General features: G+C 43.3%; 2 protein-coding genes across 7 annotated transcripts in view; both read right to left on the bottom strand.

Moving 5' to 3' along the window:
* NBEA (neurobeachin) overlaps positions 1–24,627 on the bottom strand; it is a 915,436-nt gene that overhangs the window by 496,348 nt on the left and 394,461 nt on the right. For 5 of the 6 annotated variants that reach the window (XM_073583206.1, XM_073583210.1, XM_073583208.1 and 2 more), the window contains 3 exons: positions 21,238–21,365; positions 19,420–19,527; positions 5,514–5,682 (listed from right to left, as the gene is read on the bottom strand). In XM_073583206.1, the coding sequence (XP_073439307.1) occupies positions 5,514–5,682; positions 19,420–19,527; positions 21,238–21,365 (405 nt within the window). The remainder of the gene's footprint in view (positions 1–5,513; positions 5,683–19,419; positions 19,528–21,237; positions 21,366–24,627) is intronic. The other variant, XM_073583207.1, reaches the window with a different exon arrangement.
* LOC141096529 (uncharacterized) lies at positions 14,839–18,070 on the bottom strand. The gene is made up of 2 exons (XM_073583214.1): positions 17,291–18,070; positions 14,839–16,490 (listed from the first exon to the last, which is right to left on the bottom strand). The coding sequence occupies exons 1-2, from the start codon at positions 17,535–17,537 to the stop codon at positions 15,787–15,789; spliced, it is 951 nt and encodes a 316-aa protein (XP_073439315.1). The 5' UTR covers positions 17,538–18,070; the 3' UTR covers positions 14,839–15,786.

The raw sequence follows: 24,627 nt of genomic DNA, 5'->3' as shown, positions 1-24,627 counted from the left end.
CATCATAATGAGCGGCGGGGCTTGATGACATCAGCGTCGCCATGGCAACCAATGTGACATCATAATGAGGGGCAGGGCTTGATACGCACACACTGTTTCCCCATTATGTAGATAGGGGCATTATGACATCATAATGAGGGGCGGGGCTTGACGCGCACACACTTTTTCCCCATTATGTAGACAGGGGCAAAATTGTATGGTGAATTGGAACGCGCGGGGTTAAAATTTCGCCTCACAACATAGCTTAGGACGCTCTCGGGGTCCAGATGTGTGACTGTGCCAAATTTTGTGGCAGTAGCTGCGACGGTGCGGATGCCTATCCCGGACATATACACACACACATACACTATTTGAGCTTTATATATTAGATATATATATATTTGAGCAAGTGGTAAATCTAAACTTAATGTCAACATATCTTACATGGTGAATCCTTATGCCAAAAGGAACAAATTTGAGGGATAAGACTTACCAATTTGCACAGTTCATTTTTCCTTGGCACACTAATAGTGATAGAGATCAATATATATATATATATATATATATATATATATATATATATATATATATATATACACATATATACACATACACACACACACACATATATATATATATATATATATCCAACAATGTAGACCAGCTCACTCCTGTGAACCACCTGGAACCTCAGCTGACCTGGTTAACTCCGTTGTGCCCGAATCTGGATGTAGGAGTCCATCCATACAAATGTGAACGACAAAGCAAAGTCCAGCAATAACGCGAGCAATCCAGGATGCTGTTAAAAAATTTTTTCTTTTTATTCATAAATCCATTAAAATGCAATGGTCCAAGCAGTTCAAAACAGCAATAACGCAGGAAAGTCGTGCAGATAGGACTACGTGTTTCAGCGGTAGAACCCGCCTTGTTCACGGTCCAGAATCTGATTATATATATATATATATACACACACACACAGTATGTGTGTATAATATATTGTATATGTGTCGTCTGTACATCTGTACATTAAATCAGCATCGGAGGAGCGCAGGGATACTGAAACAATTACTAGCTGAGGACCTAAGAGAAGCACTCCTCACCACTGACAGATTGTAGAGATGGCCGGTAACCTAGGAAATGAGCTCCAGACAAAAAAAACTCAAGAGGAGAACATTTTTAATAAATAAATTGCCAAAAAAAAAGCCTTAAATAAAAACCCACAAGTACATGAACTTAATAAAAAAACACTACTAATAATGATTATTTTTTATTATCAAATTATTTCTGTACACTGAAAAAAGAAGTGTTGTGGCGGTAATAGTTGTTGGACATTGCAGGTGCAGCTAGAAATTCATAGATTACAGACCACTCTACTACAGCGAGGCAACTGATGATGGTAGATACTAGTCTCTTTCTAGTGTGTCAGAAGCATACGATGGTCGGTAATCTAAGAGTGAAAAGCTCCCATCATTTAATAAGGCAAAGTAAATTCTCAAACACAATATAAAACTGTCTGCTACAATCCAAAATGTTCAACACCATATAAAACTGTCCAACCTAATATGTCACTGGTTTTAAGTAACTGTCAAAGGCAATCTGAGCAAATGCAAATATGAGTACGTGTACCTTCCCCTCTGTCATCCTGTGGAATGGATTTCATTTAAGAGGTAAATAAGGAAGAAATTAAATGTCTACTGTTATATGGAAAGTTGAGGGTGGATTATAAAGTAGAACATTCATACAGGACTGGAAACCTGAAGGTTTATGGGTCACCACTGATGATGTCCTACAACCCATACTTGTTAAAGGGTACCACAACGATAATCGCAAAGTGTCCCCCCAGTTTGGACTCCTGTGATTGATAGTTATCTGTTGAGAACCTAACCACTGCAGGTGAATTTAAGCATTACACAGTGCACACTGAAATCAATGGATGTCTGTGTAATACAAGGCTGTATAGGTCCTCCAAAGAAAAGAGATGTTTTGGTTTTTTTTTGTAACTGCTCTCATACTGCCTAATAGACGAGATTCTTAAACAGTGGTCCTCCTGCTATCAACTCAGGATCAAGAAATCAGTTAAAGTAAAATAGGATACCAATTTAAAATACTTAAAAAGGATATCCGGGACAGAAAATGTACCTAAACACCAATAGGTAGGTAGTTGCTACCTACCTGCCTGTTGTGTCCAATGCAGTTCTTTCCCGACACAGAGCCGTCACAGGCGGTTCCTGCCAGCGATTCACCTGCCTCTGCCAATGTCACATCGACAGAGCAGAGGCTTCTTTTCCAATCTGTTGACAGGCCGGAACTTCCGACGTCATTCTTATTGACAGCCGGATCCCTGCTGTCTAATTGGGAAAGCCGATTGTCGATCTGCATGACATCGGAAGCCACTTCCCGTCGACATAGCAGGGCGGAAAAAAAGCAGTCAATTCATCGATGTGACATCAGCAGAGGTGGTAAATCAGCGTCAAGAGCAGTCTGTGACCACTCTCTGCCAGGGAAGAACAGCTCAGGGTACAAGATAGGTAGCAACTAAGCAAAGACCCACATACCCCTTTATAGAGTATTTTTAATGTTGAACTGAAGGCAGGATGCAATAGATTCCACAGAATGGAATAAAACATAAACCCAACAGAAGGAAGAACATGCCTCCATCATAGCTTAGAGCACATTTCTAAGTGTATGAGATGTAATGATACAACTCTGATCTCCTGGTCTAACCTCCTGCATGAGTCAGTGTGGGTGGTCCGGTAGTGCAGCTGAGTTTAGCTGTGTCACATTACAATCCATTTATGATCTCTCCTGAAGGTGTCAGTAATCACACTTATGTCTGCTGTACTCAAGCAACTTGTTTTTGCTCTGCAGCAGGACCAAGGGGTCATTATGTCTCACACAGAAGTAGCCAAACTGTTCTGGACTACTCTTGTGTGAGACATAATGACATCCTGCACATCACGCAAAAATATCACATAAATGTGATACTAACACACTGCGCTCTCAACTCTGGACATGTGGTGTGGGGGAAGGGGAAATACAACAGAGATGAAAATGCAAGGAGAGAAGGAGAGCTGATTGAAGGGTTTGTAATTTGACACAGCTAAACTTCTTTTCCCCCACATGGACATTATTTGAAAGGTGTTAGTCATCTGGGTTTTCTAAATATGCAGGTTGTTAGATCAGGAGATCCAGGTGGTATGTCACACTATAATGATCACACACTAAGAAACCTGCTCTTAGCTAAGGTGCGAGCGTCTTCTTCTCTCCTTTGAGTATTGCTGCCTTTGAGTGTTGGTCAGCATAATATAGGAAGTACATGCCGCCAGTGAAAATGGTTCGATAATACCCACTTGGACCTAAGTATCTCAATGAAGAGGCAAAATTGGAAAAAAAAAACGTTTGCGCGGTGCAGCCGGCATTACATCCTGTGCCCAGGGCAACATGAAAAATTTGGTGAAAGGTTCTCTTTAAAGTTGTCCCTAGGCAAGAATTATCTTCTAGTTTATACACTTACCACGACTTTGTGAGAGATCAGGAACCTTGTGAATGGCAATGATATCAACCACAGTTCTGATCCTCAAGGGAAGGTCTTATAGACCAGTAAAGAGAACAGGTCAGATGATTCATGCTGTCCAAACAATGAGCAGCAGTAATCACAGATAGCTTGTGTTACTGCAATGCTGTGCATTTCAGGGAAAACAGTAGCACATCGGGTTCACACAGTCCCAGCTTAAGTCACCCTACCATTTATATTGGATAACTTTTTATTAACATTTTATGAAAGAATTATGTTACAGAAATCAAAATGAACAAAACAGTCCCCCCCCCCCCTCACATCATCCATTTATTGCTTGTGAGAAGACAAATATCCATTCATTGACCTTAACAGTAGATCAAAATAAATACAAGTAGTTATCTATAGCATTATCAGAGTAATTGTCTTCAAGGATGGAAAAAGCAAACCATAAACCGTGATAGGTCCCAGTGGAGACATACTGTATCTAAACAGGCCAGCCATATGAAAACATCTTATTCTATATAACCAAATATGCCTCTATAGGGAGCCACCAAACAGCCATCCCACACCTTCAGAACACACGTAATAATATCCTTGACCAAGTCAAAGTCAAGGGTGCTAGGTTAGGCCTATCTAACCAAGGTGCCCTGATTTCCTCCAGTTTTTGACACGTTCTTTTTTGGTACATGTATTTTCTCAAGACGTATAGTACTATTTATGGCATCTATAACTTCTTTGATAGATGGCAACTTTGGTGATTTCCAGTGAGTAGCTATACTCTTCCGAGCCTTCAGGAGATAGCTAGTCGGTGACTCTCCCTAACAGGGATTTCTGCCATACATCCAAGAACACACACTTTAGGATCCTCTAGGATCTGACTGTCGTTAAAAATAGAATTAATAAGGTCCAGCACATCTCCCCAGAATAACTCTCCCTGCCGGACTCTGTAGGACTAAATGTTGTCATGCTAGGTGTGTATAAGGAGAGTACTGTCAATCAAGCTGAGTGGGTTGGGAAAAGCTAACAGGGACATCCATCTCTCCACGACTAGTCTTCTCCGTGACCTAATCCCCAGCCGTCATTTTAAAATATGTATTTTCTGAAAAGGAGTGAAAAATACATCTGCAATATTAAAGCCTCTCTCTGACTCATTCTGTGCAGAGTTTAGGCAGCAGAAATCATCTAACAAGTTCCCAAAAAAGAGAATCTGTGAGCCGAATTTCACCCCCCAAATTATCTATATGAAAATATGTAACTCTTGCAGAAAAAAGTCCAGCAATAATTTTACTTAGGCAGTAAGTTCCTCCATTATTGATGCAATTGGCATCAATTGCATTTGATATGTAAATGAGGCTGAAGTGCTTTGTATGGGTGGAAGCACTTCCCAAGCTTCTGTCGCTCCATTCCCGACACAGTGCTGCCTTCGCCTGCTTAACTAACAGTTCCTTTGATGTGCGACTGTAAGCAAAGGAGCAGTCAGTTAAGCAGAAAATGGTAGCAATGGGTGGGGAATAGAGCCAGAGGGACAGAGGTTTGAGAAGTGCTTCCACAATGCCAAAGCACTTCAGCCTCATTTGCATAGCGATTCAAATTTCTCAGTAATGGCGGAACAGACTGGACATGTAATAGTATTGCTGGACTTGTGTTTGCAAGAGCTACATGCACATATAAATAGTTTGGGGGTGAAATTCTGCTGATAAATTTTCCTAGCATACCCTTCTCTACAGCACTGGAAAGCTGCTTCTCTCCTAATTCATAGAACCTTACGCTTATCTGACATGGTCGTAGCTCAGGAAGTGATCACCTGTACTAGGTCGACAGACCGAACCATAACTTTGAAGATACCCTGATCGAGACACAACAAACCCGCTTTATTCTCGATCTCGATGATCTCACATTGAGGACTAGGCAAGGTTTAACCTTACATAAATTCTTTAAGAAAAAGCCAGAAAAAAAACAAAAACAAAATGTAATACATAAATAATCTTAAATGCTCATAGAGACATAACGCACGTACCTGTACTTGTTGGCGAGTTAATTTCCTGCCTAATGTTCCGAGCACTCTGACTGGCGGAGCGCGCCGTCTCTCGCTGAGGTTCCAGGATATCACGGTATTTTGACACCATTAATACAGAAATGAAGTATACAACCGCCAGGGCAAGGAACTGAGCTTGTTTACTGTCATCCTAAAAAAAAAAAAAAATAGTTGATATTGTGTCAGAATATGTCGGATGGGAAGAGCAGAAGGAAGGATGATGACAGGGAGAGAAGTCATGTTCACACTTACAAGTATGCTATGTGTGTACTATCAATACACTGTAAAGCACAGGAAAATGCTAGAACTCTGCAGATATCGGCTTCTTACACAAGACAAAACAATTGCACTTATATCTTAATCAGTAAAAATTAGGTGAGAATATCTACAATAGCTGTCACTACCTTCACTACAGTACTGAATAGCAAACATACTGAATTTTGTAATGTCAGATTTTCATATTAACAAATGTTTTAATGGTAATACAGAAAAATGGGGAAAAAAAATTTATATAAACAAAACAAATCGGATATCTTGTCATTTTCGAACTGTCCTACTGGACTCACACTTCATGCTCTGTACAGAAGACTTTTCAGCAGTCTCATTATCGTCAGTCAGGATTTCAATGATGGGTAATACCTCTATATATAGTAGATACCAAAGGATTTACCATTCACAATAGGCGGTCACTGCTCACCTCCGCCGGCTCACTCACAATCACGTGACAACATGCTCAGATCAGAAGCTCAGAAGACTTCTATAGAAAAAACCGTGCCTCAGTCAGTGTAAAATGTCCATATGCCCAACAGGAAAGTAAGATTCTTAAATTAGGCATAGGGGTCAGTGTAAAACTGCAAGGTTTTTTATTTTAATATTGTGATGTGCAAAAAAATACAAACACTAAGGAACTTAAACAATAGGTTACTTTCTGATATCTAAGTCCCTTTAAGGGTTAAGGTACTGTCACAGTAAGCGATATCGCTAGCAATATCGCTATAACTTGTGACGTTATAGCGATATTGCTAGCGATATCGCTTTGTCTGATCGCTGTGTCTGATACTTACCTACGACTCGCTCCCCCGCTGGTTATCGCTGATCGCGCAAGAACGTTCAGGACCGCTTCTCGTCGTCAGCTTCCTGCAGCGCTTCCTGTGGAGAGACGAGCGTGGGGCCGGGCGGGAGGACGCAGGATCGCCTAGTGTGACAGGTAAGTAGTGAACCCCGTCCCCAGCGATGTCGCTGGTGAGATCTGCCTGTGTGGCAGCTCACTAGTGACCACTTAGCGATGTACCAGCGATCCTGACCGCGTCATATCGTTGGTCGGGATCGCTGGTACATCGCTAAGTGTGACAGTACCTTTAGTCTGCCATAGTATATCTATCAGGCTGGGTTCACCAATGTTCTGTACGCCAGCTGTTGTGAAACTACAACTCCCAAGAGACCGGACGTCCCTGTCAAAGTTTTTTGGGAGCTGTAATTTTGAAACAACTAGAGTGCAAAAGGTTACTGAACCCACCTGTAAGATACGCCATCACCTTAGGCTTGGTGGGGGGCCGTCTTCTTCCACCATCAATGATCATTCATAGCTCCCAACTTCTACAGAGAAAGCGGAAAAAATTATGCGGCAATTTCTTGCCAAGCCCAAAGTTACACCATTCACCACTTTCTCATGGGGGCAGCATGGTGGCAGTGAGTGACAGTCAGCAGACAGCTGCCAGGACAGTGTGGTGTAGACCAGAGCTGTATCCAGAGCGGTTGGGCCCTATGGATTGTTTTTGTTCATTCAATCATAGTGGTAGCAGCCAGAACCTTTTAATTTTTTTTTTTTAAAGATTTTTCTAAAGATTTTTGAATCCTCATGTAAAAATGCAGAGAAGCCTGTACAGAAAAAAATGCACTAAAGATGCACAGTTCAGCAGCGTCTTCAGCAGCGCAGGGTTTTCATGAAATCACATCCACTTTGCCTGGGCAGTAAAATGCACCAGGTATTCTCCCCCCAAAAATCATAACAGAAGAAAAACGCAGCATTTATGCTACATGTGAACACAGCTTAAGGTCCAAACAAAGTGGCTGCGATTTGATGAAAACTCCTTCCACTGTTAGATGCTGTTGAATTTTGCGGTTTCGGTGCATTTTTTTCTCAATGGGCCTTTACGGAGAGTCTGAAAACAATGCATGTTAAAAAAAGAAGAAAAACCCACCACCACACTGATGCATTTTTAAGTGCAGAATCAAATCTTTTTTGTATTCTTAAAAAAAAAAAAAAAACCTTTCAGATGCAGCTTAAAATCTGCATAAATGTGCAATAAATATTATTATTATTATTATTATTATTAAATAGCAGATAAAAGGTACAAAAAATGCAGCAAAAACACAATCAGAATATCGATCTGCAAATAAAAAGCATGCAAAAACGTACCACTTAAAGACTAAATTAAATTTTTATAAATTTTTTATGCATTCAATAGAGGGAGAAAAAAAAAATCAATCATGTCATTACTTACGCAATTTACCGATCACCATTAATAATCTGTTCACTGTATTGTATAGGTGGCTACGATTACAGCAATGCCAAATATGTCTATAGTCCTTGCTGTTTTGTGCTGTTTATTTTTTATTTTTAAGTGCATTTAAAAAACTCATTATTGTTTATGTTTTTCATTATTTTTTCTTTAGTAATTTTATTGTAAAAAAAACAAAAACCTTTATTTTATCTCTAGAAAACAGGTACACAGAAATACACTGGTATATGATGTAGCTCTATGTACCAGTACACTGTGCCTGTAATGAAGAAGAATACAAACCACCTTCAAGTACAGAAAATTCTCTTATACTTCACAGTGCAGTTTGCAGCTCTCGGCTATTGCTCCAGCGTCCAAAGCTAAAGCACTGATTTGCCTGAACTTTCTCTGCAGACAGTGCTCGATCATTTGTCTACGCTCCCCAGGCAAGAAGTTTTCCCTAAATAGGGAGATACAGTCTACATTGGTCATATCTGTACTGACAGGGAAAACCGCTATATCCCTCCTGTCTACTGAGCCACAACTGAAATGATTACGGCCATGCGTCATCACAGCTTTAAAGAAAACAATCTAACTTGAAGATGTGTTTCTCATCAGTTGGCCAGCTATCAATTAAACGTCAGATGTTCTAGACCGCCATGGATGCCTCGTCATTGGTCTGTACACCTGATACACAGAGGAGAACACTACAATGGAAGATTGCATTGTTAGCTATTCCAGCAATTGCATCACCTGCCACTACAACCATAAAAGAAATCGAAAATATGGACAATAAAAGTAACGATTATGTATCAACCGATTGCTTCCATGTAGACAACCACTTTACTCAATATCTCAGTGAAGTTTGAAATATTTATTAAAACAATGATATGTCGTCATGTGGTTCTACAGTGCAGACTAGTGGTCAATAGTGGAAATGCAGGCCCTACTTTTACATTACTGATGCCATGGAAAGGATTTTTTTTTTATTGATAACAATTTGAAAAAAGGCAGCTGTGCAGCTAGCCCAATACAATTGCTACGAGCTAAATTAAAACCACCATGGTTACTTTTTCCGGAACCCATGACAGCACACCTGAGAGAGAGGGATCCGCTCCGCCAGGACAGGAACCTACTGAAATATAAGGGGCGGCACCTCTCCCCCGCTTCAGTTGGTTACAGAGCATTGAGAGGACTTCCCGGTTAGTTACATGTTTATCCAACACCACATCACACAAATGCACCCCGTTAACGTGCACACCCATACGGTGAAAAAGGGGGGGGGATATACAGGTGCTGTCATGGGTTCCGGAAAAAACGGCTACCGGTAAGTAACCATGGTGGTTTTCTCTTCACCCATGACAGCACACCTGAGAGATTTTTGGAGACTTCGAACACCTTAGGGAGGGACCACCGCTTGCAGCACCCTTCTACCAAAGGTTAAGTCAGCAGAGGAGGATAGATTTAATCTATAGTGATTAATAAAGGTTGAGGGTGAGGCCCAGGTATCGGCCTTACAGATTTGCTCAATCGATACCTCTGCCTTTTCAGCCCAGGAGGTCGCCACGGCTCTGGTGGAATGAGCCTTGATGCCGTCAGGAATTGGAACACCACTAGCTGAGTAGGCTATACTAATGGCCTCCCTAATCCGTCTGGCAATAGTCCCTTTTGATACTCCATAGCCCTTCCTGGCACCCTGAAAGGCTACAAATAGGGACTGGGACCTCCTCCATTGGCTAGTCACTGATATGTACTCTAAGAGGGCTCTTTTAATGTCTAGTTTATGGAATTTCTCTTCTCCTGGGTTTTTTGGATTCTCACAGAAGGAGGGGAGGATAGGATCTGGCGACGATGGAAATCTGACACAACTTTCGGTAAATAAGCAGGGTCTGTTTTTAGTACTACCCTGTCCTGGTACACCTGGGTATAAGGTGGATTAACTGAGAGGGCCTGCAAGTCACTTACACTAGGGGCCGATGTAAGGGCCACTAAAATAATGGTCTTTAGGGTGAGATATTTTACTGGTAGTTGTTGCACCGGTTCAAATGGCTCTTTCGTGAGAGCTTCTAACACAAGGTTTAAATCCCAGGGAGCTATTTTTGGTAATGGGATTAGTTTAGACCTCTGGCAGGATTTAATGAATCTGGCCACCCATCTGTTTGCTGCTATGTTGCAGTTATATAGAGCGCCTAGTGCTGAAACCTGTACTTTAAGTGTATTTACTGCTAGACCTAGCTGTAGTCCCGCCTGTAAGAATTCTAAGATGGCCTTGATCGGGGGTTCTTGGTCCAACAAGGTTTCCCTAGGAACTGCAGAAACTTATTCCATGTTCTACCGTATATGTTAGTTGTTACTGGCTTTCTGCTTTTCATCAGCGTAGCCACCATCCCAGGGGAGAACCCTCTATTTTTTAAAAGTGACCTCTCAAATTACACGCCGTCAGATGCAACCCCTTGACTTGCGTGTGGAATACTGGACCCTGAGCTAGCAGGTCTGGAATCTCTGGTAGTACCCATGGATCTGAGAGGGACATCATCTGCAGTAGTGAGAACCAGGGCCTTTTTGGCCAGAATGGGGCTATTAGGATCACCCTGGCCTGATCATCTCTTATTTTCTTCACCACTGCTGGGATTAGAGCTACTGGAGGAAAGGCATAACCCAGTTTGAAATTCCACGGAATTTGCAATGCGTCCACCGCCCATGGGTCTTTTGGGTTTAGTGAACAGAATCTCTGTACCTCCCTGTTGCTTTTTGTTGGCAAAGAGGTCTATTACCGGCTATCCCCAGAGTTGTACTATTTTCTGGAACACTGAGTGATTTAGGGCCCATTCTCCTTGCCTTAATGTGTTGCGTCTTAGGAAATCGGCTTGTATGTTCTCTACCCCTCTGATGTGTAGGGCCGTTAAAGAGAATAGGTGTCGTTCTGCTCAGTAAAAAATTTCGTTGGTTTCGTTCATTAAGGAGTGTGACCTTGTCCCCCCCTGGTGGTTGATATATGCCACTGTCACTTTGTTGTCCGACATGATCCGGACATGGCGGCCTTCTAGGCTGGGAATAAATTTTTTTAAGGCTTTGTTTACTGCCCGTAGTTCTTTTAGGTTGGAGGATGCGTTTTGTTCTAGGTGTTCCCAAGGTCCCTGGGCTGCCTGTCCCCTCAGGTGCGCTCCCCACCCCGAGGAACTTGCGTCCGTCAAGATCACATCGGACACTGGTCTGTGCCACAATGTTCCTGCTACTAGGTTTGCCCTGTCTAACCACCATCTGAGAGAGTTTTTGACTTTTAAGGAAAGTTCCAGCCTTCCTTCTAAATGTCCTCTTAGCAATTTCTGTGCTGATAGGATCTCTGCCTGCAGTTGACGGGTATGAAATTGTGCCCATCTGACCGCTGGAATACAGGCTGTCATAGTGCCTAGTAAGGACATCGCCCCTCTCAGGGTCATGTGAGGCTGGTCTATGGCTGTCAAGGTTATATTCCTCACCTTTTCCACTTTGAACTCTGGTAAAAGACAATTTTGTTGTTCCGAGTCCAGGATGAATCCTAAAAATATTTGCCTTTTTAGGGGTTGTAGTCTTGACTTTTTGACATTCACCATCCAGCCAAGTCTCTGTAGGGTATCTGTTACCCTTTCCACTTGTTCTGTGCAGTGATGTTCTGAGTTGCCCACTATTAGAAAATCGTCTAAGTAGGGTATTATAATCGTGTTGTGGATTCGGAGGAAGGCTGTCATCTCTGCTATGACCTTCATAAACACCCTCGGGGCTATGGATATGCCGAATGGAAGGGCTCTGAATTGAAAATGCCTGAGGTTGCCCTGGATGTAGAGAGCTACCCTTAAGTATTTTTGGTACTCTGGATGGATAGGGATGTGGTAGTAGGCATCCTTTAGGTCGACTACGGCCATAAAACAATTGTGGTGTAAAAGCTTTATGGCCGAAGTCACTGACTCCATTTTGAAGGTCTGGTTTTCTATCCATTGATTGAGGCCTCTGAGGTTTATAATTGTCCTGAATGAATGGTCTGGCTTTTTTATTAGGAAGAGGGGTGAGTAGAAACCCCTTCTCTCCTGTTCGCTTGGAACCTTGGTCAGAACGTGTTTGTCCAGCAGACTTAGGATTTCTGCCTCTAGGGCCAACTGCTCTTCTATCCCATTCCTGACGGGGGTCACCACAAACGATGCTCTTGGCCGTTGAAAAAAGGGAAATTTGAGGCCTGTTTTTATAATGTTTAGAATCCAGGGATTGGAAGATATACTTTCCCAGGCTTGATAAAAGAGCATCAGTCTCCCCCCCACTGGGATATCGGCATCATTGTGGGGATTTCTTTGCGGATGAAGCGACTCCGCCAAACATGAAACCAGACTTTCTTCCTTTTGTCCTCCCATCTTTTACGATCCCCCGGAGGACGGCCTCTGCTGAATTTTCCCCTCCGAAAGGGCGGTCTTCTTTGATCTCCAGGAAATCTAGGGAATCCCTTCTATCACTCGCTTTTTCCAGGATGTCGTCCAAATTTTTCCCAAATAGAAATTGTCCATCACAAGGAAGAGAGCACAATTTAGCTTTTGACTGTAGATCTCCAGGACAGCCTTTAAGCCATAATGCACGCCTTGCGGTGTTTGATAATCCTGCCGCCCTCGCCGTCAGTCTCATGGAATCGGCAGAGGTGTTGGCCAAAAAAGAGGCTGCTCCATGTAGAAGATACATGTCTCCCAGGATTTTTTCTCTTGAAACTTTAGATGCGAGTTTTTCTTCCAGCTGCTGTAACCAGATCATTAAGGATCGAGCTGTGCAGATGCCGGCTATTGCCGGTTTCAGTCCCCCTACCGCTGCTTCCCATGTATGTCTTAGGTAGGAGTCTGCTTTCTTATCTAGCGGATCTCTTACTACTCCTGAGTCTTCTAGGGGCAGGGCCGATCTTTTGGATTATCTGGATACTGCTGCATCAATTTTTGGGACCTTGTCCCATATTTCCGTATCTTTAGGCTCAAAGGGATATCTCCTTTTTGAGGAGGAAGGAAGGCTACCTGATCTATCAGGCTTCTTCCACTCTCTTTCAATGAGCACCTGGATTTTCTCATTAACTGGAAAGGTGCGCTTTTTCCTTTCCTGTAACCCCCCGAACATGACGTCTTCTAGGGACTTAGTCGCTGTCTCTTCCTGTAGGCCCATGGTTGTCCTAATGGCCTTAAGGAGCGCATCTGTATCCTCTACCGGAAAACACGGCCTGCCCCCAGTATCACTATCTGAGGAGGAGGAGGACATGTGCTCGGCCGGATATTCAGACGAGGAGGCGTCTGATGAGGAACTTGGGGAGTCTCTCCTACTTTTTTTCTTTTTCTTTAATAACATTTTAAGTGAGCCTTCTACCTCAGACCTTATGACTGATCTGAGGTTAGTTGCCAGGCTCGGCACCTCCTCCGCCATAGTTCGCTGGATACAGCTGGCGCAAAGGTCCTTTTGCCAATCTCTCGCTAGGGGGCTCTGGCATATAGCACACTCTCTATTATTTTTCTTGCTCCCTGCTTTTTTGCCTTTTCCCTAAGGAAAAAATAACACAAGAAGGACCTTATTAATATTGGTCTAACTTTCACAAAGATCACTCACCACCCACAAAGTCGGATACCGGACTCGGAGGCTGTGTTGGAGCATGTGGTCTGCGCTCTCTCGACCTCGAGGAATCTCTCGATCTGTGGCTCGGGCGGCTACTGCTTTTGCCGCTTGAACGGCTGCCATGCTTACGTGCAGAGGTCTGAGATGGGGCAGAGACGGTGGAGACTGTGAACGCTCCTGCTGTGACTCCTTTGTATCACCTGGCGCCCTGCTCCTTGTCCTCCTTTAAGTAGGTGCATCCGGTGAGCGATCTCTTCCCTCCCCCCTGCGACCGCCGGCCGCCATTCTTCTTACTGCAGCCGGCACCGCACCAGGCGCCATCTTGCCGTCGCGTCTGCGACTTCAGCCGGCGCACTCCCAGGGTGCACTGCGCCGCTGACGTCAGAAACCGGAAACCGCCCCATGCTTTCGCTGTCGTCCCAGGGAGAAGGATCGGTCGCGCGCAGGGGGAGGGAGGCACGGAGGAGCGCCCCGCTGCCGAGGCCTGCCTTACCGCACCCGCACGAACCCGGGGCCTGCAGGAGGATCCCCGGAGACTGCGCTTCCAGGCCACCAACGGCCGGTGCTGCAGGTAAGCAGAGCTGCTCTTCCCGCACCGGCCCTGGGCTCTTCATCCATGACAGGCACCGCCGCTGTCAGACTGGGATCCCGTTCCAGGACAGGAACCCAACTAAAGCGGGGGAGAGGTGCCGCCCCTTATATTTCAGTAGGTTCCTGTCCAGGCGGGGCAGATCCCTCTCTCTCAGGTGTGCTGTCATGGGTGAAGGGAAAATTAACGGTAAACAAATGGAGTTCTCTCTCCCTACAGATCTCAGATTAGAAGAAAAATAAGAGATGAAAATAATGAAGTAATGACATACGGTTACAGCAAATTACTAAAAAAAAAACAAACACAAAAACAAAACAAACTACTAGCAGAAAGGGACATAAAATATTGGGTAGATGACAATGGCAACAAATTCTGAAGGATTTTTATGCTAGGACAATACAAATAGGCACTGCTTATTAAATAATCAGGGTGGATAAAAATCTTGATTTTTTTAAAAAAATCAAAAAAATCAGATTTTTTTGATTTAAATCAGATTTTTTTGATTTAAATCATTTGATTTAAATCAGATTTTTTAATCAAGTTGTACACAAGCAAAACTTTGTCTTTTTGCAAATCTAATTGTTTTACACAAATAAAAATATTAAAACAGTTGATTATGAAACCTAATAATTTTTATTTGCACTATTAAACACTCAGAATTGAACTACAGAGAGTAAGTACTTTTTAACAATAGCCTATCTCTAACGTTTGAAGTAAGCAAACATCTTCAGTGAATACATCAGTCCTTTAAGCCTACTGTTTATTTAGGACTTTTAATAGGAAAACCAGTTGTCCTGCTTTAGCAGTTCCTAAGCGGTTTCGGACTGTTGTGTGCACAAAACCAAATGAAGAAAACAATCTCTCTACTCCTGCGGATGAAGCCGATGCAGTCAGTAGCTGAGTAGCTAGATTTATTATCTTTGCTGGAAGAACAAGTGATTGCGACTTCCACCAGTCCAGTGGTTTTAGTTCATTAACGACGTTATCTGCAAACATGTATTTTTGAAATGGTGCAGATTCACACTTCAATTTCAGCACAGTTGCCACAATGTCATGGTTAGTATTGGCGAGCCACTCCACTGCAGAGTTGATTTCCGCCTCAGATAATTTTTTCCCTCTGTAGATGGGATGCAAGATATTGGCTAAATAGTGTTCTTCTTTTAATGCTTGGTCCTTGCGGTGCTGTATTGCAACCTTTACATTGTTTGAGAGGTTCAAGAGATCTAGAGAACCTTCTAAATCTTTCCAAACTTCTGTGGCATCAGCTATGGTTGCAGTATCTTTCTGCATTTTATCCAACGCAATCGATATTGGCTTTAACCTTTCCAAAAGGTCCTCGGCATTTCTCTTCACACCAAGATTTAATACTTTGCTTCGTATATTAGCATCAATTTTATCCCGATGTGTTTCGCAAATGGACAGTAATTTTGACCAGTTGTTAATAAACAGTTCCAAGCAGTCAGCCAAGGTATTCCATCTAACATCTTGTGGTAGAACCAACTTCAGTCCTCCCATTTCCTTGTAGGTTGCATGTGCAAAATGATTATTGCGGAAATATTTAACAATTTCTACAACATGTTCCTACTTCCTTGACACCCAAAATATGCAGGTCTTTTGCCAAAAGATGCAACAAATGGGCAGAACAACCGTATGTAATGACATTTGTGTCATCCTGTGCCAGTTCCGCTCGCATTTTTGCCACATTGCTTGCGTTATCAGTAACTAAGCTCCTTACTTTACATCCAAACTGTTCTTGGCATTGGTGAATTGAGTTCTTAGCAATTTCAAGTAAATATTCAGCAGTATGTGAATTTCCAGATGTGTCGATTGTGTCTGTAAGGTAAGTTTCACCATCTTCTGTTGTGACACAAGTGCAAATTATGGGGTCGTTGTGGATGTTGCTCCAACCATCCAAGCTCATGTTAACAACCTTGTCTTTCAAATATTTTGTACAAGCCGCTCTTTCTATGTCGTATACAGCCTGAAGATGTTTTCCTGAGATATCAAATCTACTTGGTGGTTTGTAGCCTGGTCTAATTCCTTCGATCATTTGTACAAACAATGGGTGCTCAACTAGTCGGAAAGAAGAATTGGTTGCAAATATGAATTTAGCAATTAATTCATCAAAATGTTCTTTCTGGCTCGTCGTAGTCTTTAAGATGAATTTTTCTACACTTTGCACGCAAAGTTTTTTTTTGGGCTGCTTTGTTGAAGTTGTACCCAGATATTGATTGTCACGTGCAGCACAAGCCATATTTGACCCTGAAAGCACAGAAATTAAAAATATAAATCGACTGCGTATTTGAAGAAATATAACGAAAATATTGAAACAAACTTTTTGAACAATGTAATGGTCCTCGTCCTATAAGGGCTGTCTCAAAAGTTATGCTACTCAAGTTTTCCGGTGAGGTTGCTGTAATACTGGTAACTAATATCAGAGCCTCAGCAACTGAAAAAAATTATGTCACAAAAGTTTTAAAAATGTTTTTTTTTTAAAATGGTCAATTTGGCAGACTTCAAAAGTGAATTGCAGCCTACAATAAAAAAAAAATAAGCGTATACACACTTTATTTTTACTTAAAGGACATGTGCACCTTTATTTTTTAAGGTGCAGCCAGTCACAGTGTGCACATGTCCTCCCCCCGCAGCTCTCTTACCTCCGATGTCAGCGCTGCGGGGATCCGTGGCTTCGTTCTGCCCGTCCGCGAGCGCGCCTCCATTCATTTCAATGGAGCGTGCGGCCCGCTGACGTCACGCCGCTGGATCACTGCGAGTAGGCCGCAACCGGAGGACGGGAGGCGGACGGTCAAAACGAAGCCACGGATCTCAGCGCTGCGGGGATCGGAGGTAAGAGCGCTGCGGGGGGAGGACATGTGCACCTTAAAAAAATAAAGGTGCACATGTCCTTTAGCGTTAATTTTCTGTGAAATATTGCCTTAACATAAATTTAAATTCTATACTCCAGAACTACCAGTGCTAGAAATTTTTCTTTTCATAGACTTTAACCATCCCAGTAAAATGTCTGTTAAAAAAATAGGTTGTAAATTAATTGCCAGACTTACCACTAGTACTAGGCTCCTGGTGCATAAGAAGCTGTGGGGGTTCATTGACATTAGTTGTATCACTATCAACATCTTCATTTCCCTTCTGGTTGCAGTTTTCATAATGTGATTTCAAACAGCAAACAAGTCCTTGGATATCCTTTTGACAGTATTTGCACTTTGCTCTTGCACCTTTCTTTCCAAGATCTGCTGCTGGCATCTCAACAAAATGAACCCAAATAGGGTCTCTCTTACGACCTGCTGCCATGGCAGGCTCACATAGATCACTTATGAAGTTTGATTGTTACTACAGCCTGAGCCAAGCACTGCTGACTATCCAACAAGTTTGGGCATGTCAACTGAATGCAGGGAAAAAGAAACTAAACCAAAACCAAGCTAGAAGTGTGGAATTAAAGGGGCAGTATGAACAAAATGTGGAGGCTATTAATAGTTTATACAATTAAGACATGCTGCTTTTAAACACCTACCTATAGCCATATAGTAAAACAAAAAAGATTTTTACTTACTTTGGGGTCCCCCCCTCACCCTGGCGTTAGATCGTTGCCCCTAGTTTCGTCCGTGTAACTATGGGCGCACATGCACACTGCTCTCACTTCTCATTTTAATCGTGATTTATATTAAAAAAAAACCTTTTGATTTAAATCAGTGATTTAAATCATGATTAAAATCATGATTTAAATCGATCCGATTTAAATAGAAAAAAATCTTTTGATTTAAATCGTGATTTAAATCATGATTTAAATCGGCGTGATTTAAATCAATCCACCCTGTAAATAATGCATTGCGGTTCCCCCTGGTGGTGGAGGAGGGATAGTGAAAAGACAAGCTAGCATTACTCCTTTGCTTGGGCTTTTAGTTCACAACAAAATTGTCTATTGAAAACAATCAAAAAGTTGGGGGAGCTGGTTGAGAGGTAAAAATGAGAACAGTCGCAAAATTTTGAAACCGTTTTTACAAGATTTTAAAGTAGTTTTATGCTAGAAAACCGCTAGCTGAATCGGGGCTGTGTCTTTAAAATTTAGGTTATTACTCGCACATCTCTTGTACCAGGCAGGCCTCGCGTAAGTGCTATGGGGCCTGTGACCTGGGCTGGCAAACACTGACATTCACTGTATATGCGCCGCAGAAGAAGGGAGGATTTTTATGATGCAGGCTCACATGCTGAGCCGACTCAATACCCGGCGAGTGCCAGGTGTTTCACACAATAGACACCTGACGGCAACTGCTGCGATTTCAACTACCTCCGATTGCAGAAGTGTAAACCCTTGAATGCTATTTAACAGTGACAATAGCATCCCGGCCTTTATTCCGGTGGCGTGGCCCTTGGTTACCCTTTGTTCGGCTCAAATTGGGCCCGTCGCATGAAAAAGTGATCTATACAACCTAAATTACACCTACTATCACACTAGCGTTTCCTGGAGCTGCGGAGGGATGCACACGGCCGCTGTGAAGCTCTGCCCACGGCCGTACCTCCTCCGGTCAGCTCCGCCTATGGGCGCATGATGCAGTATGCGGCCTGCGTACCCTATCTTTAGCATTGGGTACGAAGGCTGTGCGCAGGTATGCGTTTGCAGGTGCATGCATCCTTTTGACGGTGCGCCGACCTGCGCCAAACGCACAGTGTTGCATTTTGGAGCGCTCGGCGCACCGTCAAAAGGATGCATGCTCCGGCAAACGCATACCTGTGCACGGCCTGCGTACCCAATGCTAAAGATAGGGTACGCAGGCCACATGCAGCGTCATGCGCCCATAGGTGGAGTTGACCGAAGGAGGTGTGGCCGTGGGCGGATCATCACGACGGCCGTGCGCATCCCTCCGCAGCTCCAGGAAACGCTAGTGTGAAAGTAGCCTCATGTAAATGCATGGCGGTGCATTGGGGGCGGGCCATTGTATTCAGTGCAGTGAAACACCTCACACACACTTACAGGCTAATTTGCATGTGGGCTCAGCACTGGTACATGGGGATTACTAAAAAACTTAATTTTTATTGTTGTTCCAGGACCTCTACAACCGTGCCACTAGTTTCAGGAGCAAAATCAGTAGCCCAGGCAGCTATAGTCAGAGCGACCAAAGAGGCATCTCTCACCCCCCAAGTACAAGCCATAGGTAATGCAAAAGCACCAACTTACCACATCGCGGAACACAACGGCCCGCAGACGGTTAATGTCCACATCCTGCAGGAGTCGATCGGGGTCCTTTATTGGTGACAGGTTACTAGGAACATTGTCCATGGGGATCTAGGAGCACAACAGGAGCAAAATTATCATTAGTGTTGCAGTTTAGAATATCTGTGACGAAAAAAAAAAACACCACAAGTCACAAATTGCAAAGAGAAAAGATGCACTGTGTGAATAAGATCTCATTCATTTTGCAGTTACCATAACAAAAAAATTGTAGGAAAAAACACAGATCGCAAATGCTAAATGTGAACAAGACTTAACACGGGAAAAACACGCAGATGCCATATTGATGGTATTGTCTAATTCGTAAAGCAGACGCCAGGCTCTGCCCATATCTTATCAGCTGCAGAACTTTATTCCCTACATATTTTGTCATCCACTTCCCGGGACGGCTCCGGCATCCTCCCTGCGCTCCTCGCATCCACAGTGCAGGTGGAGAAAGGATTAGGAATATTTCCGTATGTTCCGCAGACATTGCTCGGCCTGCAGAATGGCAGTAATGGGGATGTGACGGAATGGAATGTACTCGATTACCAGTCGCTGGGGACTGAGCGCTAACATAATGGCTTCTCAATGATAATTGGCTGACCGCCTCCAGCCTGTTTGGCTTCTAATCACTTGAACAGTATGGTTCTGATTAAAAATAAAGAAAAAACACTATCCTGGCCATTGCAGTAGTGTTTTTCTAGGATTTCATTTCACTTTTTATTGGTTTTTAAAAGCTTTACTCTGCAAATTCAATAAGTCCCACTTGTGCTGAGCTTAATTCCGTTTTTCTAACCTCTGACAAGACATCCTTCAGGGCCTTGTAGATTGTCTTCAGAAAACCCCACCAGATAGAACACTTTTCCTTGTTTTGCCTTAGGCCAAGTTATAAGATCTGCACCTGACCACCTGAAAGAACGCCATGAGTGGAAGAAAGGGTGGGCTTTAACCAGTCAGCGGCCGGGCCCTCACAGTCAGCGGCCGGGCCCTCACAGTCAGCGGCCGGGCCCTCACAGTCAGCGGCCGGGCCCTCACAGTCAGCGGCCGGGCCCTCACAGTCAGCGGCCGGGCCCTCACAGTCAGCGGCCGGGCCCTCACAGTCAGCGGCCGGGCCCTCACAGTCAGCGGCCGGGCCCTCACAGTCAGCATCTTCCCAGTATTAAGTTATACTGAATCTTTTCCAGCAAACTTTTACATCTTTCTCCTCAACCTCTTTTGCTATACCATGCTGTCTACAGATCTGTCTACGATGCATGTACAACATGACAGGTGTCCTTTAAAACTAGGGCTACATGAAGTCAGGTAGTACATGTCAATGTCAATGAGATCGCAGTGTCGCATTTTCCCATGCATCTAATGATTTCTTAAGATGTGGCATTGTTATCTGCAACCTACTAAAATTAAAATGCAAGTGTGTATTACAGTTGCTGGTCTCAAGTAGCACGCAACTTACCTGCCATAGACTTCAATGCAAGTTGCACTAATTTGCAACTTACATGCGACTGGTCAGTGATTTGGCTGTTTTTTTTTTTGGGGGGGGGGTTTTGGGGGGGGGGGGATTTTTCAGCAAAATCGTAACTCTAACAGATTTGTGTAATAGCAAGTCACAGGCAAGTTTCACAAATGTTTTGTTGGCTGCCTGACTTGCCTGTGAAGTTGTCTTGTGACACGTTGCAGTGCTGCCTCAGTCTAAGAGTCATTTAACTTCAGAACTTGTGACCGCAATTAAAAAAAAAAAAAAAAAAAAAAACACAACACCTCATTCTAAATTCCCAATCTCACCTTCGTGGCAGTGGTAACCGGTACACTCTGCAGATTATCCTGGACCTTATTGCTGCTCATAGACTTGGTCCCCCGCTCTCGCTGCCTCTGCCGGCACTCCAAGCAGTTTCGTACAGCTACACAGCAAACTAAAAAAGGTTTAATCAAAATCGACTCACATTTATATCATCATACAACTGACTGGTGAAATAAAATTACAAAGAAAATACATAATTTATATCAGCAGAAGTTATTGTTGAAGTCATTAATGGCCATGTGCTGTACAATGGCTAAACTGGACGGACAGGCCGCACACGGCTCTAAATAGAATGTCTCAACTCAGTCACAAAATAAAGTCATCCCATCAATCAACTGATCACTGCAGGTCTGACTTTGGAAACCCTTAATAATCAGCAATTATAGCCTGAAAAAGCCTACGCTTAGCTATACATTTTCCCTACACTGGTCCAAAGGTGAAATATACAGTAGCATGACATGGCAGCCATTCAATCAAAGATATTGTTGATAAGCAAAAAGGGGTTGTATCAAAAAAAGTATTGTTTAAAACTCTGAGCATGTGAAAAGAATTGTATTTGCAAATTCTAATAGTGTGTGAGTTTGCAAGAACATTACATTTACATCTTTAATAGCGCGTGGAAGGAGTGCAGGACCACCTTTAGTGGTGGATGCACATGCTCAGTACGTTCCTTGCTCTGTCCCCGCTCAGGATGAGAAGTGATCTGAAAGCCAAGAGATACTAATGAGGTAGTGAGAGGAGGACTAAAGCATTGGACAGAGATAGATAGAAAGACCTGAGCTAGAGAGATAGAAAGACCTGAGCTAGAGAGATAGAAAGACCTGAGCTAGAGAGATAGAAAGACCTGAGCTAGAGAGATAGAAAGACCTGAGCTAGAGAGATAGAAAGACCTGAGCTAGAGAGATAGAAAGACCTGAGCTAGAGAGATAGAAAGACCTGAGCTAGAGAGATAGAAAGACCTGAGCTAGAGAGATAGAAAGACCTGAGCTAGAGAGATAGAAAGACCTGAGCTAGAGAGATAGAAAGACCTGAGCTAGAGAGATAGAAAGACCTGAGCTAGAGAGATAGAAAGACCTGAGTTAGAGAGATAGATGGACCTGAGCTAGAGAGACAGATGGACCTGAGCTAGAGAGACAGATGGACCTGAGCTAGAGAGACAGATGGACCTGAGCTAGAGAGACAGATGGACCTGAGCTAGAGAGACAGATGGACCTGAGCTAGAGAGACAGATGGACCTGAGCTAGAGAGACAGATGGACCTGAGCTAGAGAGACAGATGGACCTGAGCTAGAGAGACAGATGGACCTGAGCTAGAGAGACAGATGGACCTGAGCTAGAGAGACAGATGGACCTGAGCTAGAGCGACAGATGGACCTGAGCTAGAGCGACAGATGGACCTGAGCTAGAGAGACAGATGGACCTGAGCTAGAGCGACAGATGGACCTGAGCTAGAGCGACAGATGAACCTGAGCTAGAGAGACAGATGGACCTGAGCTAGACAGATGGACCTGAGCTAGAGCGACAGATGGACCTGAGCTAGAGAGACAGATGGACCTGAGCTAGAGAGATGGACCTGAGCTAGAGAGATGGACCTGAGCTAGAGAGATGGACCTGAGCTAGAGAGATGGACCTGAGCTAGAGAGATGGACCTGAGCTAGAGAGATGGACCTGAGCTAGAGAGATAGACCTGAGCTAGACAGATGGACCTGAGCTAGACAGATGGACCTGAGCTAGACAGATGGACCTGAGCTAGACAGATGTACCTGAGCTAGACAGATGGACCTGAGCTAGACAGATATATAGATAGAAAGATCGGAGCTAGATAGACAGACAGATAGAGACCTGAGCTAGATAGATAGACCTGAGCTAGATAGACCTGAGCTAGAGAGATAGATAGACCTGAGCTAGAGAGATAGATAGACCTGAGCTAGAGAGATAGACCTGAGCTAGATAGATTGACCTGAGCTAGATAGATAGATTGACCTGAGCTAGATAGATAAACCTGAGCTAAATAGATAAACCTGAGCTAAATAGATAAACCTGAGCTAAATAGATAAACCCGAGCTAAATAGATAAACCCGAGCTAAATAGATAAACCCGAGCTAAATAGACAGACCTGAGCTAGAAGATAGGTGGATAGCTAGACAAATAGACAGACAGATATGAACTAGATGGATAGAGAGATGAGATAGACAGAAGGATAAAGTACACAGGAAAGTGATTTTTTTTTTGCACTTATACGGTTAAAATAAAAGTGTGCACTAGTCCAGAGAGTATTTTCTTTGTATCAATACAGAGGTTAAGGCTATGTACCCAGGTATGCTGAAAATTCCTGACTAAAAACCGGACTCCTTCCCAGGAAACGCGCTTTTTTTTGCGCATTTTTTATGCGTTTTTCCAGAGCATCCCCAGTCTCATAGAATATAGTTAGAAATGCTTAAACGCGAAAAAAACGCTTACGTGTGTACACAGCCTAACCCTTTTAATGCCTTTTTGCAGCGATATACTTGGTTCCCAGGCAGGGAATCATGTTCTATCTTGCATATCTGCCCTAGTAGTAAGAACACAACTTTAATGAACGCTTCTGCAGATGTCCAAACAGTCTGCTGTGCACAGACTGGCCGCTGGTGTCCCGACCACAGCGTGACTGCTTCATATCTCTCTCTGAGGCTGTTGGGAAGCCCGCAGCCAGTCCGTGCATTGCTGACTGTGCTGATCAGACGTCTGAATGAGCTTTAAATGTTATTTATATTTCTTTCACATATGTAAAATAGCTTTATTACGGTTTTGAGCTTTGTAATTTTAAAAGTAGAAAATACTAACTGTGCTAATGTTAGTTAAGGTGTCAGGTATGTGAGAAGTTGTTATCGCTGGCGACACAATCATTGTGGAAATAATCTGAGAAGAGGAGCAAAAGCACAAATTGGAAGCACATGTTGGAGAAATTTGCTCAGTAAAATGCAGAAGTGTCTCAGAAAATATCTTATATTTCTTTCTTAACGGCGTATGATTAATCCGGGCGTGTCATGGAAAGAATTGCTGTACATAGGTTTCAATGACAACTGCAGGATCACATCCATGATGAATCTATTTTTCTCCAATTCAGAAGGGTTGGTCTCAAGATAAGTCAAGACTCCGGTAGCCTCCCAATTCTGGCGTTTGTCTGTGTGATAACACTACAGGGTATATTCATACTGATTTTTTTGATGAGCTTTGGAGCAGACGTATGAATCCTGTGAGCTGCGGTGATTCGCCAGTTTCTGAGCCTGAACCAGCAGGTACGCCATGGGTTTTGCATACTCCGGGCAGAGACCCATCAAGTGGATGCAGCCTCGCTCCATATGAACAAGAAAGGGGGCTGTCCAGTGGACGTGG

This window comes from Dendrobates tinctorius, unplaced genomic scaffold (genome assembly GCF_039654945.1).
Source record: "Dendrobates tinctorius isolate UK_male_01 unplaced genomic scaffold, ASM3965494v1 ptg000075l, whole genome shotgun sequence".
Taxonomy (NCBI): Eukaryota; Metazoa; Chordata; class Amphibia; order Anura; family Dendrobatidae; genus Dendrobates; species Dendrobates tinctorius.
The sequence above is the reverse complement of the archived record's forward strand: the minus strand, read 5'-3'. Positions and strand labels throughout refer to the sequence as shown.

Bases quoted from the DNA above. Each gene is read 5' to 3' on its own strand.
- LOC141096529 (XM_073583214.1), bottom strand. From the start codon at position 17,537: ATGGCAGCAGGTCGTAAGAGAGACCCTATTTGGGTTCATTTTGTTGAG. The intron at 16,491-17,290 runs GTAAGTCTGGCA...CTGTGCTTTCAG, and splicing joins CCAGGAGCCTAGTACTAGTG to GGTCAAATATGGCTTGTGCT.